The 15862-nt window shown below is 47.7% G+C and overlaps 2 protein-coding genes across 5 annotated transcripts in view; one reads left to right on the forward strand and one right to left on the reverse strand.

Moving 5' to 3' along the window:
• Positions 1-667, reverse strand: part of rab11fip5a (RAB11 family interacting protein 5a (class I)) — a 67604-nt gene extending 66937 nt beyond the window's left edge. For both annotated transcript variants that reach the window (XM_079369761.1, XM_079369760.1), the window contains exon 1: positions 172-667. The gene's annotated coding sequence lies outside the window, so the exon portion shown is untranslated. The remainder of the gene's footprint in view (positions 1-171) is intronic.
• On the forward strand, positions 21-15101 carry loxl3b (lysyl oxidase-like 3b). 3 transcript variants are annotated; one of them, XM_079369775.1, is made up of 15 exons: positions 21-202; positions 754-1142; positions 4065-4436; positions 4736-4899; positions 6108-6325; positions 9366-9573; positions 9688-9868; positions 11095-11249; positions 11712-11882; positions 12942-13101; positions 13535-13778; positions 13853-13968; positions 14104-14240; positions 14318-14429; positions 14543-15101. In XM_079369775.1, exons 3-15 carry the CDS (start codon positions 4070-4072, stop codon positions 14614-14616), a joined length of 2307 nt encoding a protein of 768 aa, XP_079225901.1. In that variant the 5' UTR covers positions 21-202; positions 754-1142; positions 4065-4069; the 3' UTR covers positions 14617-15101. The 3 variants fall into 3 exon arrangements, with proteins under 3 accessions (XP_079225901.1, XP_079225902.1, XP_079225900.1); XM_079369776.1 differs by lacking the exon at positions 21-202 and adding an exon at positions 12276-12431 and having other exon boundaries at positions 684-1142; XM_079369774.1 differs by lacking the exon at positions 21-202 and having other exon boundaries at positions 684-1142.
• Positions 15102-15862: the final 761 nt, after the last annotated feature.

A 15862-nucleotide genomic window follows, 5' to 3' on the forward strand; every position in this document is an offset into this window, starting at 1 on the left:
GCTAAGCGCAGCTAGCTGAGTTAGCTACGTTTGTTCGCTTCCGTTGCTTTGTCCTCAATAAGAAAACAATAAAGACTTAACCCAATTCTAACTAAATAAACCACACTATTCCTCAGGATAATTGAAAGACAAAACGGGCTTTACGTATTTAGTAAGAAGCGATAAGCTCACCTGACGTCTTCGCTTTTCTCCACCTGTAAAGGTACGGAAGAGGATAAGGGCCAAACATGAGAAACGAACAATTAAAGCCAGAGTTTCTTTCTTTAGTTTGGACTTAGTTGTAAAAATACCGAGAACAAAATGTAGATACAGTTTGGGAATTTAAGGCGAATTCTCAACATTTCAATATTATCACAACTTTTGAAAAACCGCCTTTTCTCTCAATTTCCATTTTTTTTTTAGGAATGTCAACTTTTTCTCAATATTTCAACTTTATTCAAGATATTGAATTTAAACTTCATTTTGGACATTTGGACTTCTTTCCCCTCAACATTTTGTCATTTCTTGATAACTTGAATTTTTATTTAATTATTATTATTATTTCACCTTTTTCATAACACTTGGACTTAATTCTAGAAAATGTAGCTAAATTTACCCTGGACATTTCGACCTTTTCCCCTCACATTTGAAGGTTTTATTCAGTGATGTTTTATTTAATTTTTTCTGTATAACTGAATATAACTCTTCCTCCCGTCATTATTAACTTGTCTTGTCTGATCCTCTTCTTTCTGTGGACACGTTGCGCCTCATCAGACACGTAGGCTGAGCGCGAGAATAAACCAAATTCACGTTTTTCTGGCGTTATGAAAGAGCACATCTGCCTGTTACAGAACGATCCATGAAAGAGTTAGTGTCTTTCCAGGGAACAGAACCAGCCCCCTTCAGTCCTCCTCCTCCTCCTCCTCCTCCTCCTCCTCAGTGAACCCTGTACAGCTGGCGATTTACTGACATTAACGCTGCGAGGAGTAATTGTCCCACTGTCCTGCAAACTGGACCCGCGTTTATCAAGAGGATGAATTAGCAGACTGAACTGGGATCATTCTGGGTCTGTTCAGAGCTTTTTGGATAACTAAAATCCAAGAGTCAGCTGCCCCCCTTTCTCCACTGGAACCGTTCTAACCTCCTCATACTGGACTCATAAGGTAAGACATACTGGTTCATAGTTAGACTTTTAAAGGAGGGGGGGGGATTCTAAAAAGTGAAAATTTTAGCAGTATTTGAACAGAAAAACGAAATAATCTGCAAGTAGAAGTTTTCCTTGGTGTTGAAATAACAGCACATGTTGAATTCTGATCCTGAGTTTGAACTGTGTGAAGAGTCAGCATGCCATCTGAATCCCTTCACACAAACCACAACCCATCTGCTGCACTTCAGTCCTTCTGTGTTTCGCTTTTCGGGATGTTTCAAATCTTACTTTTAAAAAATATAGAGCAGCAGTTTTATTTCTGCATTAAATTTATGCATTTCATTAAAAACACAGCATACAACACAACATATATTTCCTCAGTCATGAATAAGATCCAAGCGATGAAGTCATTCACACCACAAAGACATCAATAACCACAAAATGATCAAACACACACACAGAGTAACTACTCATATGCCAGAATAGACAACAGGATGTTAAAGAGCAACTTAAGACTGTGATGGGGTTCTTGGTCCTGGTAAAAGACCTCCACCTGAGGACCTGAGGAGTCGGGTCTGTGAGAGGGTCAGACATGTACTCATGAGCTGATCCACTGGCTAATGAAAGGACAGACGAGGAATAAAAGATGGAGGTCCAGGAACAGAAATCAGAGCTGCCAAATACCTGCTACGTGCTTTTCATACCAGAGTCTGGAGGTTAAAAAGCTTCTCGGATAATGTTTAAAATCAAAAGAGCTTGGGTTTAAGATGCTTTGCAGCCGTGGAAAAGAAATCATTTCTAGAAAAGATAAAAAAAAACAAAAACAAAGGAAGATTTAGAGAAAATAGAAAACAAAGAATCCCAAAGTGTGTTGTGATGAAAAGCTTTTGAAGGATCCCTCGTTACAGATGACACCCCTGCATCATGGTCTGGACTGTTTCACACTCACAGTTTCTCATCTCACCTCTTAAATTTTCGAGGAAATGTCGCTTGGCGTGTTGCCTGTTTTCCATATCAAGCAGCTTTCTTTGTGCCTGATTGTCTATTTATTTGTGTAAAACTATTCTCTCCTCTCATGTCGGCTGCTTTACAGTTAAAGTTTCACAAAGTTCCTCTGAGGTCATCAACATGCTGCAGAAAGGAAAGTAAATCTCCCGTTGGCCCCATGCAGGGAGCTTTCACTCGTGGCTTGGTGCCGTCTGCCGAGTCTCAGCGGAGGTGCAGACCTCTGCTTGTAATTAGCAAACAGATTCTGGCGTGCAGAGTCTCAGGACTGCTCAACCTTTTGATCTGATCCATGTGCACACTGCTCCACAGTGAGGAGCAGGAACACTTCAAAATGTGGCTCTTTAACTAAAAGTGTTCCAGGCTCTCTCACCCTCTGAATCGATCGCCCTCATTGGATTGAATGGTGCATCGTGCTGACCGAAGCCTCTGCAGGGGAGCAGGCTGTCAGACGATCAGTGAAGATGATATCTTACAGGTGGAGTCAGTACAAACATTTGGCTTGTATAACATTTGAATGAGGCTCCTCCTCCTCCTCCGCACCACTCTGCGCCAATCTCCAAAATGTTGTTTTCCCCTCGTCTGCAAGAAGCAGGAAGTTCGTCTGCACACTCTGATGGATCATTTAAACTACTTATCCACACAGAGGTCATGTGCTGCCAGTGGGCTGATTCAAAACTCAACAATTTCTCCTCACAGATGTTTGTTTTTTTCCCTTCAGCTCCAGTTTGAGATTTTATCGTCACTGCTTGTACTGAAAAAAAAATAAAAGCTTGAATGTTCTTAATTTCTTGAGACACAGACGTGGCCTCGCATCGCTTCAGCTCAGAGATGTGACTACAGCGTAGTGTGTGTCCTTCGGCACGCTGTGACGACGCCGTCAGCCTCAGACATGTTCTGGAAAGTGCACCTGAAGTTTGCGGTGGTCTCTGTACAAACACATCACACTACTGTATTTGTGTCTCTGGAGGAACAACACCCTCCTCTCACTGAAAGCAAAGAGGAATCAATAGCAGGCCTATGTTAGCGCTCTGCACGCCGAGCTGAAGCCGATGAATGTTCCTCTGCATGAACATACTTTTATCTCAACATCAGCACCCAGGCAGTGAGAAAAAACCTCCACAGTGAAGTTTAATGAAAGGAGACAAATGTGTGAATATCACGGATAGAAACCATCATGTGGTCGTTTTTAACGTTCCCCACATCAGAGTCCAGTAAACACTGAGCAGATGGTTTGAATCAAGCTGTCGGAGCGGCTCCACACGGTCACATCGATCCTTCCTCCTCCGTGGAGTTCTCAGCACATTTACAGCTCCTCTGTCTTCACTATTTATACAAGAAGTTTGTTCGAGTTGGTAGCTTTAGCTTCTTTTAGTCCTCTCTCTCTCTCTCTCCTGTAATCTTAGTGCACTGTGGTGCTGTAGAGACATGTCCTAAAATGGAACTGGCTTCTTCTGCAGCCACATCAACATCGTTTTGTTTTTTTTAGATGAAGATATGGCCCCTCGTCCAACTCGCATTCGCAGCGCCGGCGTCTCTTTTTTCACATCGTTTTAAATGACTAAAGAGCCAAGCGTCTTTTCTACAGAACGCTCTGCACTTTTTTTCGCGCGGCCTCTTTGAGCGCTCAAGTTGAAAGTCGTTGAACTTTTCAGAAAGGATGCCGTCAACGCCACCGCCGCGCTTTTTCCAAGTGTTTAGTATTCTCCCGTAGTTTGGCTGCCCACGTGGTCGTGTCATCTTTGCTCCGCGTCTGATCTCAAATAAAAAACATGCACACATAAAAAGTCACGGAGCAGCTGCTGTCAACCCACGGTTGTCATAGAGACAGGATGGGTGGACACGGCGTGCTAAGGATGCTAAATACTAAATATTCATTGATTACCTGTCCTGAGATTGATCCTTTGATTGTTTCTCTTTCCGTCACATGCAGCTAAAATGATGAAGTCGAGACACAGGCAACAGTTAGCATTGAGCCTCCTGTTTGGGCTGTGGTTCCCCTGCTGCTTAGCCCAGACCACACCACCAAGCACAGCCTCGCCATCGCCTACGCCTACGCCCACGCCCTCCCCGTCCCCGTCACCGTCCCCGTCCCCGTCCTCCCAGTCCCAGCGGCTAAAGGTCCGGCTGGCTGGATTCCCACGGAAACACAACGAGGGTCGGGTCGAGCTCTTCTACAAGGGAGAGTGGGGAACCATCTGCGATGATGACTTCTCACTAACGAACGCCAACGTGCTCTGTCGCCAGCTGGGCTTCGTCTCAGCCACGGGATGGACCCACAGCGCCAAATATGGCAAAGGACAAGGTGAGAGGCCCCTCAGCCACTTCCTGAGATTCACTGTTTAGTTTTATACTCTGCAATATCATTTTTTATGCCGTCTGGAATGACAGTTTTGGGCATCAGGGTTTTGTCCATGACAGAGTGATATTTTAACGGTGATGGTCGTCTGAAGAATTCTCCCACTAACCTCTGATCCAAGTACGATGAAACAGACACTGAGGGAGTGTGTGTGTGTTACAAGCAGCAAAGTGTCCCTTCCAGGCCCGGACTGACCCGGGAGCGTGCTGCTGGCGCCACGCTGACTTGTCCGCTTACTGTCACAGGAAAAATCTGGCTGGACAACGTGCAGTGCAGCGGGGGAGAGAAGAGCATCGAACTCTGCAAGTCTCGCGGCTGGGGCAACAGCGACTGCACTCACGACGAGGACGCCGGGGTGGTGTGTAAAGACGAGAGGATCCCGGGCTTTGTGGACTCCAATGTTATTGACGTAAGTCGCTAAATCACATTTAAAGACTTTGTGTAATTTGGTTGCAGTTAAAACTGATGCTCAGAGTTCATTAAGCTGCAGTTACAGCCCATAAAGTCGGCTGTGTGTGTGTTAACAGCTGCTGCCTCGCAGACCTATAGACTATACAGTAAAACCCACATGGAAGACATTCAACGCCTCGGTGCTACTCCACCTGTAGCTGCAGCACACATGCTGCTCATCAGCTCTGTTCATTACCAGCTTCTCTCCAGCTGCATCGTCCTGAGGGGGCGGAGCTTCTGTCTCTGGTCTCAATGTGAGACTCTCCTTAAACAGAACGCTTCGTCCAATCTGAAAGGATTTGATGGTCGCTCGATCGCTGCATGGCTGTTTAACGACGTGCACTCAGATCACACTGGTTGCGTGCAGACAGTGATTGGTCGCCCCCCACCCCCCTCTCTCTCTCCCACCCTGATTAGATCCTGCTGTGTTATCACATCAGCTCACTCTGACTCAATCTTTCTGTGGAAATAATACTCAGGGGCAGGCGGGACAAACTCGGGCTAAACGTCTGCTGTTTGCGTTCACACATGCAGCTCCTCCTGGACGCTGGTGTGAAAGAACGATAACTCAGAATATATCTCAGTCTCAACACTGGAGAGATATGCAAACATGTATTACATGTTGAACCACTGCATGTGTGTGTGTGTGTGTGTGTGACTGGTCCGAGGTGAACAAGGTTAGACCGGGGACTTCTCTCCACAGACCAGGACCAGCTCTCCCCCTCACACTGTCTGACTCCAGCTGAGAGTCAGGCTCGGTGAGATGCGGCCTCGAGACCGAGCAAATAAAGCTGAAAGGAAATGACTCACAGTAGAGAGAGAGAGAGAGAGAGAGAGAGAGAGAGAGAGAGAGAGAGTCACGTTTCCTCCTGATGAGCTGCCAGGCGAAAAACGATTCTCCGTAAAAGCTCTGACTCACTGTGAAGTCTGTTTCTCTCATTCAAGAGTCTTTAAGGAACCAGGTCTGAGCGTGGATCAGCTGGTAGAGTCGGCCGTCTCTCAACCGGACGGTCGGGGGTTTGATCCCCAGCTCCTGCAGCCACATGTCCCATGTGTCCTTGAGCAAGACACCTAACCCCAAGTCACTGATGGACTCTTCACTCTGCAGCAGCCTCTACCATCAGTGTGTGTCAGATATGAGCCTCTCTGATTGTCGTCTCCACACAGGCTCACGTCGACGAGAACAGGATCGAGGTCGTGCGACTGCGCCCCGTGGTCGCCGGGGCCAAAAAGAAGATGCCCATCACTGAGGGCGTGGTGGAGGTGAAGTACAAAGAGGGCTGGGCGCAGGTCTGCGACCAGGGCTGGACCATCAAAAACACGCGTGTGGTCTGCGGCATGCTGGGATTCCCACATGAGAGGAAAGTCAACAAGAACTTCTACAAGTAAGAACTGAAGGTCATTTAAGTTTTTGACCTTTTGAAGCCGTCGTTTAGAAACGACAATCATCGTCCTCTGCTTTTCTTTTCTCATGGAGTCACTTCTGAACACTTGAACAGGCGGTTTGTGGCTGAATCATCTCGTGTGTGTGTGTGTGTGTGTGTGTGTGTGTGTGTGTGTGTGTGTGTGTGTGTGTGTGTGTGTGTGTGTGTGTGGTTATGATCTTATAATGCGGTCCTTATGTCGGCCACATTTTTCAGATTTGAAAATGTTCCGGCCTCAGTGTTTCAGCCTGACATGAAATGATGAATGTTCCCTACATGAAAACTGTTTTTACAATCTGATGGGAGAGTTGTTGTAAAAGTTGGACTGAGTCAGCAGACTGACAGTCACGTCCCTGTAGAGCCTGTTAACATGTCAACTCCACACACATGTGAGTACAGTGACTGCACACATTCCAGCTGAAGGCGTCTTATTCATCCCCTCGCAGCAAGAACGAGGGGAAACGTGTGTTTTCTCTCGGGTGTGTGTGAAGGCCGAGGCTCGGGGGGGGGGGGGAACGGGGTTCTTCTGTGTTGTCTGAGCTTTTTTTAGTCTGTTAGGTTACGAGAGCGGAGACGAACACTTTTCACTTTTTAAAACGACCTTCGAGCTCTCTGATTGGACTCCTGAAGGTTTTTGAAAACAACTGCCACGAACACATTCGGGGATTTTCTCATTTCCCGCTTTTTGGCCTCGTTTGTTTTCAGAAGCACTTAAAAGCACTTTCAGAACAGGAAACAGTCAGAGACGTGATCGAGTGTGGCGTAATCTCTCGAACACGAAGCAAACAGGGGAATCAACCGAGGCAGGAATTTCACAGAGGCGAGGGAAAACATTGAGGTCGTGTTCGCTGTGACCCTCAAAAACATGACGTCTCCGGCGCCGCAGCCACAGTGTCCTCCATGACCCGCCTTTGTCTCTGTCTTCATCTCTTCTCTACCAGTTAGCTACAACTATGTATGTTATGTATAAAACACTCATACTGCTGTTTCATCCTGGTCCTGAAAGGCTCAGCGAAGGAAACATCAGAACGTGAATAATCCGTGTTCTCAGATTTACAAGTTTTAAATCTGTGGCTACAGATGAGTAAAGTGTGCCGTGCACGACGTGTACAGATTCATCCCCATCGTTTACAAATCCATTCGCAGGATTTACAAAACCATGCCCGTCGTAGACGGTTAATGATAATGATGGCGGGCATAACGCACAAGGCTACATAGTTGGGACATCTTTGTAGTACCGAACATCGGGGACCTGAAGTCACATGATCTGATGGAGACTCGCAAAATGTCAAAAATGTTTTCCACCGCTGGCGCTGACCCACCAGTACTTCACCTGACAGACGTGTGTGTGTGTGTGTGTGTGTGTGTGTGCATCCCAGAGACCACTGTGTGTGTGTGTGTGTGTGTGTGTGTGTGTGCATCCCAGAGACCACTGTGTGTGTGTGTGTGTGTGTGTGTGTGTGTGTGTGCAGGAGCCTGTGTGTGTGTGTGTGTGTGTGTGTGTGTGTGTGCATGCAGGAGCCTGTGTGTGTGTGTGTGCAGGAGCCTGTGTGTGTGTGTGTGTGTGTGTGTGTGCAGGAGCCTGTGTGTGTGTGTGTGTGTGTGTGTGTGTGTGTGTGTGTGTGCAGGAGCCTGTGTGTGTGTGTGTGTGTGTGTGTGTGTGTGTGTGTGTGTGCAGGAGCCTGTGTGTGTGTGTGTGTGTGTGTGTGTGTGTGTGTGTGTGTGTGTTTGCATGCAGTCTCTCTCCTGTATGTGATGTTTTTGGCCGTCTCATGTTGCAGACGTCTGAAAAAGCGAGCGGCTGAGAAAGTCTCCAGGTCAAAGGTTAATGTTGCAGCTGCTGGAAGGTACAGAGAGAGAAACCCACCGTCGTCCTCCGCCTGCTCTGTTTACTGCAGACTGACAGACAGTGGGTTTCCTGTTGTTAGCTAGATGACCCCTTCTCCCTTATTATCACGTCGACGTTATGATGAGCTGCACGGGGTTTAGGATGGATCTCTGTTTTCAGTTAGTTTGTGTTTCTTTCATGTTTCTGCTGGCGTAACACAGACTGTCAAGACTGATCCAATCAAGGACATAAAAAAAAGCATCCAACTTCTCCATGAAGTGTATTTTTAGTGCAGGATGAATTTATCTCTCGACTCCTTTCACGTCCTCTTTGATTGGTCAGGTCTGTTTAATCTGTGCTATGCCGGGTCGCTGGGCTTTTTATTTTTAAAGCTCACATATTGTGCAAAATCCAGCATGTTTTCCCACTAATGAAGACAGACTGTGGACACACATTCCCTCTAATATACCTCCCTCTAGTCTGTCTGTTAAACCTGCATCCTCTCTGCTCCTCTCTTCAGAAAGAAACAGACGCTGTGTTCAGATCAGTGTCGAAACTGAAGCTTGTGTCACAGCTTACTAACAAACATGCTACAGGTCACACTTAGCATGTTTAAAACTACACGCTTAAATGTATATGGACGAGCAAACTGCAAACATTTACACAGGAATGTGATGAAGAGCGTCCACATACTTTTTATCCGTGCAGTTTCTAGAAGTCCAGAAGTTCATGTTCTGTGTTTTTGTTGAAGGATGAGAAACTTCCTGAACAATATAAACAAATGTGATGAGGATAACATTTAACATGAGTGTGATTAGAGTCTCTCTCTCTCTCTCTCTCTCTCTCTCTCGTTCCATGATTGTCCTCGTTGTCTTCTTCTTCTCTCTGTGAACGTCTAACCCGTGTTTACCTTGCAGGCCGACATCCAAAGCTAAAGCTAACGCTAAGTCTAAACAGAGCAGCGCTGGCAAAAGGTAATCTGAGGATAAACTGTTCAGTGTGTTCATGAAGGACACGCACACACATGCTGCATCCCAAACGTTGTAATAAGACAGTCGGAGGTGCATGAGAACAGATTATTCTCCTGCGCTGCACGTTGTTACACAGTTCGCTCACAGCCGGCTCGGCTAGTCGACGTTGCGGACGCTCATGCAGTGTCTCCGCTTCCTGCAGGTTATACCTGGAGCGTCAGAAGAGCCACTTCCACGTTCACTCGGTGGCGTGCACGGGCACCGAGGTCCACCTGGCCGCCTGCCCCCTGGAGTTCAGCAAACCGAACTCCACATCCACCTGCCTGGGCGGCACGGCGGCCGTGGTCAGCTGCATGCCGGGGCCGCAGTTCATGCAGAACAGCGGCTTGAAAAAGAAACAGAAGATTTCGGTAAAGTATTCTTCACTCGATCTCGATCTTCTTTTGCAGAGTCAGCAGCGTTACACAGCAACAGATTCTAAGTGGAGGTTTTCAGGTTGTTTGATGTGTCTGCTCGTTGTCCAGGCTAACGTGAGGCTGAAGGGAGGAGCCAGGATAGGCGAGGGTCGGGTGGAGGTGCTGAAAGACAACGAGTGGGGGACGGTGTGTGACGACCGCTGGAACCTTCAGTCAGCCAGCGTCGTCTGCAGAGAGCTCGGCTTCGGCTCGGCCAAGGAGGCTCTGACCGGAGGCCGCATGGGACAAGGTAACGAGCAAAGAAAGACGAGTCAGTCATCGGCTGCTTATCTGCAGCACGAGTCATCTCTCAGGTCATCGTTTGACCTCGCCGGCCCCTCGACGAGTCCACATTCCTGAACGGATTCTTCAGTTAGCGTTTATTTTAATAAGGGAAGGAATGCAGGGCGTGACGAAAGATGAGAAATTAAGAACATTTTCATCACGCTTGGTTCTGATGATGCACGACACCCCTGACTTTAAACTCACGCAGGTCAGCCAGCTTTTCTCCTGCGTGTGTTTCTGGTTGGTGAACGCTCAAATAAAACTCGGCACAGCTCTGATGAAACATGTGGAGCAGCTCCAACAAAGAACATTCCTTCAACACGCTGAGCCTGGAACACTTTAGGATTGTGAAATCAAAGTCTCAAAGACGCCGTCTAAATTAAAGCCCGACCTTTTATCGCAGATTTGCACCGATATCACAAGATTTATTCCCCAGTCGAGCAGCATTTCACACCAGCAGAGGATGTTTATTCGAGCGTAGGTGTTGCCTCACCGGTGATTCTCTGAAGGTGTTTCCACTGACGGAGAAACAAGGCGTCTTTTGAGGAGCAGCTCTCCGAAGCGCTGGGTGGGGATGTCTTTCGTGTGTGTGTGTGTGTGTGTGTGTGTGTGTGTGTGTGTGTGTGGATTTCTACCACAGAGGAAGTGAGCAGCGGCTCTGTGCTCAGACGGATGTCGGACCACCACCTGGGCTGACCTGAGCCCAACACACATTCCTGAATATCACTGAAGTCGGAAACTCGCACCGCTGACTGAATTCCTCCTCAGACACGTCGTATAACAGTCAGTGAATAGTTCACAGAGTAAAGCTGGAAACATTCCCCTGGTTAGAAGGGAAGCCTGAAGAAGCTTTTCAGTCATGTAGGCTGATCTTAGGGTTCTGGGTCAGCTCAGCTGGTGGATCACTGAGGCTGTAGACCTGGTCCCAGGTGAGACCCAGGTTCACTGTCCCTCTGTAGCTTTCACATCCAAATGTTGGAAAAGCCCCGAAAAGAATCAACCCGACAGCCTTCAGTTCAGCTGTCATGTTCAGTATGTCAGTCTACAGGGACTTGGGTTTAGAGCACTGCAGAGGTGCCCTTGAGCAAGGCACCCGAATGTGCTGCTCCTGTGAGATTCGGTCTGTTCGCTGTTTACATCCAGGTAGAAGAGCAGCCTCTGTAACGCGTGTTTATCCGTCCGTGTGTCCAGGGATGGGTCCGATCTACATGAACGAGGTCAAGTGTCTGGGTCTGGAGAAGTCCGTCTGGAACTGTCCCTTTAAGAACATCACGTCCGAGGACTGTCAGCACATGGAGGACGCCGCCGTCCGCTGCAACGTGCCCTACCTGGGACTGGAGAACTCGGTCAGAGCGAAACCTTCTCACTCAAATGTTTCCTGTCAATCAGTTTTTTATCAACTCGAGGAAAGTCAGAGCAGGAAGAATATCTGCATTACATTTGTTTTACAATGTTTAAATGTAACAAAGGAAGAGAAAATTATTTTATATTTTGCATATCTTAATAAGTTAGCGCTTTGCTGCTTGTTAGCTGTAGAGCTTCTACTCACACCATCTCACCCGATCCTCCTCCGTCTCTGTGCTGTCACAAAAACAATGATATCGTTACCCGTTCACGACGGCCGGGCTTTAAACTGCACGATTTCTGCTGCTGGCCAATCACAAAGTCATTGTTTTGGTGACAGCAGCGTGTTAGCAGCTCTTCCTCACATAGATACACTGACAGGCCGGCTGGAGAGGGATCAGACCCGGCCTCCTCCGTGTATCTATGCTCTGCTGTGTGCTCTCTAACCCCTCGGCCTCACGCAGGTGAGAATCACAGGCGGTCGGACCCGGTACGAGGGCCGCGTGGAGGTGCTGAGCACAGACTCAAACGGGACGCAGAGCTGGGGTCTGATCTGTGGGGAGACCTGGAGCACCAAGGAGGCCATGGTGGCCTGCAGGCAGCTGGGCTTGAACTACGCTAACCAGGGTCTGAGAGTAGGTCAACAAACCGTCTGCTTCACCTGACATATGAGCACGTAATGTCACAAACGCCTGACAGTACATTACAGCTTCCATATGAAGTCCATGCTGCTTCTCCTTCATGGACAAACACAGAGGTCTGGTCTGGTCTTTGTGGGCAGACAGACGCAGACACACATGAAGTTTCTCATCTAACTAAAAAAAAAAAAAAAAAAAAGCCACTCACCACTAAAGCCAAGTGGTGACCTCATCTGCAAACCACACTGACATTTTCCACTTCTAGAAAAGTCTAACTCAAAACATCCTCCGCTGCTGCTGCTGCTCAGTGATAGTCAGAGAGCTCAGACAGTTGACAGACGGGACAGGAAGTGTGTCCCCTCACTGACTCCCAGCAGGACCTTTCTGCAGATCCGGATAGTGGGCGGCCGGAGCACTTATGAGGGCCGGGTGGAGGTTCAGGTGGGGTCCAAGTGGGGCACAGTGTGCAGCACAGGCTGGACCACAAAGGAAGCCATGGTGGTTTGCAGGCAGCTAGGGCTCGGCTACTCCATGCATGCCATCACTGTAAGTAGAACCCAAGATCAAGAGAGGGTTTTTTTTTTTCCTACAATGAGACGTAATCATTTTGTTTCCCGCAGGACAAAAATAGAAAAACACAAACAAACGGAAAAACAGTGTGGGGAGTGAAAACAGACCCAGAGAGACAGAGAACTTTTTAACTGATTAATTTGATGATCAATCTGTGAAATAAGACGTTTAAACGGATCATCAGCCAAATGATGAATATAATCGTAACTTAAAGGCTTGTAAGAAGAAAAACCGTGACTTGATGCTGATGTATTCGACTGTTATTTCATATTCATAACTGGTTTACTACTCCAGTTATCGTAGCGTGGAAAAGAGAAGCCGGCCAAGTTATTTTCCTCCCATGATCATAAACGCCGCCTCACACTGAGCAGCCAAACATGACTCATCAACATCTGCTTCTCTCTGCAGCGGCTCCATCACACTGATTCTCTCCTGATCCCTGCGCTCTGTTTTGCATGTTTGCTTCCTGTCGGTGGGTCTCTGAAGGAGACGTGGTACTGGGACAGCAGCAACGTGACGGACATGGTGATGAGCGGAGTGAAGTGCACGGGGAACGAGATGTCTCTGAGTCAGTGTCAGCACCACAAAACGCTCAGCTGCCAGAAGTCTGCGGCCAAGTTTGCAGCGGGAGTCATCTGCTCTGACAGTGAGTGACGCCATCGTTTATTCTGCTTTTGTTTTCTTCTGTGATTATGGAATGACTTCAACTTATCTCACTTTTACTTTTTAACCACACTATAAAAAGTAAGTTCTCCCACTATGTTTCCATATTAAGTGTTTTGTCCAGACACATCATGAATAAAGAGTCTAACTGGGGGGCGCTGCTAGCCTAATGATTAGCACTCCTCGGGTTCGTAGCCCAGCTGTGTCTCCCTCCCTGATTCCTGACTCCACCTTCTGCTCCATCTCTGAATAAAGAAACATTTGTTTTATCATTATGACTGAGCCGCACGCCTCCCCTGAGATCTTTGGCGCCCCCTCGTGGTTTCTAATCAGTGTGTTAAGGTCTCACATGTTCCTGCAGGCTGAGCCGTCTTGACGTATAATGACATAAAAACATAATCCTGCTTTAATCCCAGCGGCCTCTGATCTGGTCCTGAACGCCCCTCTGGTCCAGCAGACGGTTTACATCGAGGATCGCCCTCTGCACATGCTCTACTGCGCCGCCGAGGAGGACTGTCTGTCAAAATCGGCCGCCAAAGCCAACTGGCCCTACGGACACCGGCGCCTGCTCCGCTTCTCCTCGCAGATCCACAACATCGGCCGCGCAGACTTCAAACCGAAGGCCGGGCGCCACTCGTGGGTCTGGCACGCCTGTCACGGGTAACTTTGTCAAAGTCTTAAAGGTCATGGTGTTTGTAACTTCCAATAACAACACCGCTCTCTGTGCTCTACAGCCACTACCACAGCATGGATATTTTTACTCACTATGATCTGCTGAACTCAAACGGTACCAAAGTGGCGGAAGGACACAAAGCCAGTTTCTGTCTGGAGGACACAGACTGTCAGGAGGGTGAGTCTGGGACTTCATCTTAAGTCTGTTAGCTCGTTTGGGATTAGATTGGATTGAGTGAACAAATCTTTATTGTCCCCAAGGGGCAAGACGTGTCTTCATTCGAGTTCTCCCCCCCCCCTCCCTCCCCCTCAGGTGTTTCTAAGCGGTACGAGTGTGCAAACTTTGGCGATCAGGGGATCACTGTGGGCTGCTGGGATTTATACCGCCACGACATCGACTGCCAGTGGATCGACATCACCGACGTCCGACCTGGAAACTACATTCTGCAGGTAATGAAAGCACAACATGCTGCTCTTAATGCTCCCTCTGCACCTCTGTTTTAACTCACACATCTCAACATCTTCAGATCGTGATTAATCCAAACCAGGAGGTGGCCGAGAGCGACTTCACCAACAACGGCATGAAATGCAACTGCAAATATGACGGACATCGAATCTGGCTGCACAACTGCCACGTCGGTGAGTTTCATGTCAAACGGAGAAAAAAAAAAAAAAACGAACACTGAATCTTCCAGATGTAAATGTGAAATCGAGGTCATTCTGACGGCGTTTATCGATCCTGTTTCCCCCAGGCGACGCGTTCAGCGAGGAGGCGGAGAGGAGGTTCGAGAAATACCCCGGACAGCTGAACAATCAGGTTTCTTAATCCACGATCGATCCGACCACAAAGTGATGAAAAAACAAACCTCACAAGCTCTAAAACAACTCTTCATGTCTCATGAGGGAGAAACCTGAAAGTGTCCGACTTATTATACTTGAATATTCAAGTGCTTATTGTTGTTATTTCTGAATGTTTGTTTTTGTAGCTATATATGAGGTTTATTATTTTTTTATAACCATGTTTTTATGTCTGTTTTACTCTGAGTGCTCACATTTTAAAAACTGAGGCATGAACAGGAACGCATGCAGCTCTGTGGAAGGTTTCACTGGTCTAACTGGTTCATACTGGGAGCTACACGGACACTCCCCCACAGCTCCTTTTGTGAATGTATTTATTGCTCATACTGAAGGAATAAACCTGGATGAGTTTAAAGCTGCAGCTTCAGGCTGCGTCACGTGTCGCCATGTAGGATCTGAACGTATGCTGATGTACTCGCACCCGCTGCACTCAATAAAACAAGAGGGAAATCAGCTGTGTGTGTGTGTGTGTGTGTGTGTGTGTGTTATTGGATGAGTAAACTGAAAGGAGGAGGTGTGGAAACAGGAGCGCGGCCGACAGTGGCTTGGGCCCCTATTCAAATCCGATTGGCCACCCCGGACGCCACAAGGTTTGAATCCCGTCCAATCACTGAATTGTATCCTCTCCCTCAACTCACCTGCTGCGCTGTCATTGGCTGAGGGAAACACACCAGGTCCTGTCAGAAACATTAAACAGAATCAGTCTCTGCAGACACAGTCACACATGTACGGAGGCCCTGAAGGGACAATGGAGCAGCTTCACTTTAGTGTTTATTTTAAGCTGCAGTTTGAACCTGACAAAGTCGTCGTTCCTCACAGCCTTCATTTAATAAACCGTGCAGCAAGTTTGGAGTCACTCATAGAATATTCTGGAGCGTCCTGTCCAAGGACACATCAGCGCCTGCAGTCCTCCAAGCAGGCAGCTCGGGTTCGAATCCAACCTGTAGTTCCTTCCCCACACTCTCATTTCTGACTCTATCCACTGACCTATCTCTTCAACGAAGGCACAAAAATCCCCCAAATAAATCTTTTAAAAAAAGACAGAGATCAGAGCTGTTTACATGAAGCCCAGGAGGAAGTTAAAGACGCCTTCTTAAACTTCTCATGAAAGGTGTTGGACCTCCGTCAGAGGACAGCTGTCTGTCTGGTTCCTTTGCCCAGTTCAGGTGTTCTCTCTGATCCTGAGCTTTGCTCCTGTGTTTGAACAATCCCAT

This window comes from Symphodus melops, assembly GCF_947650265.1.
Source record: "Symphodus melops genome assembly, chromosome: 19".
NCBI classification, from domain to species: domain Eukaryota; kingdom Metazoa; phylum Chordata; class Actinopteri; order Labriformes; family Labridae; genus Symphodus; species Symphodus melops.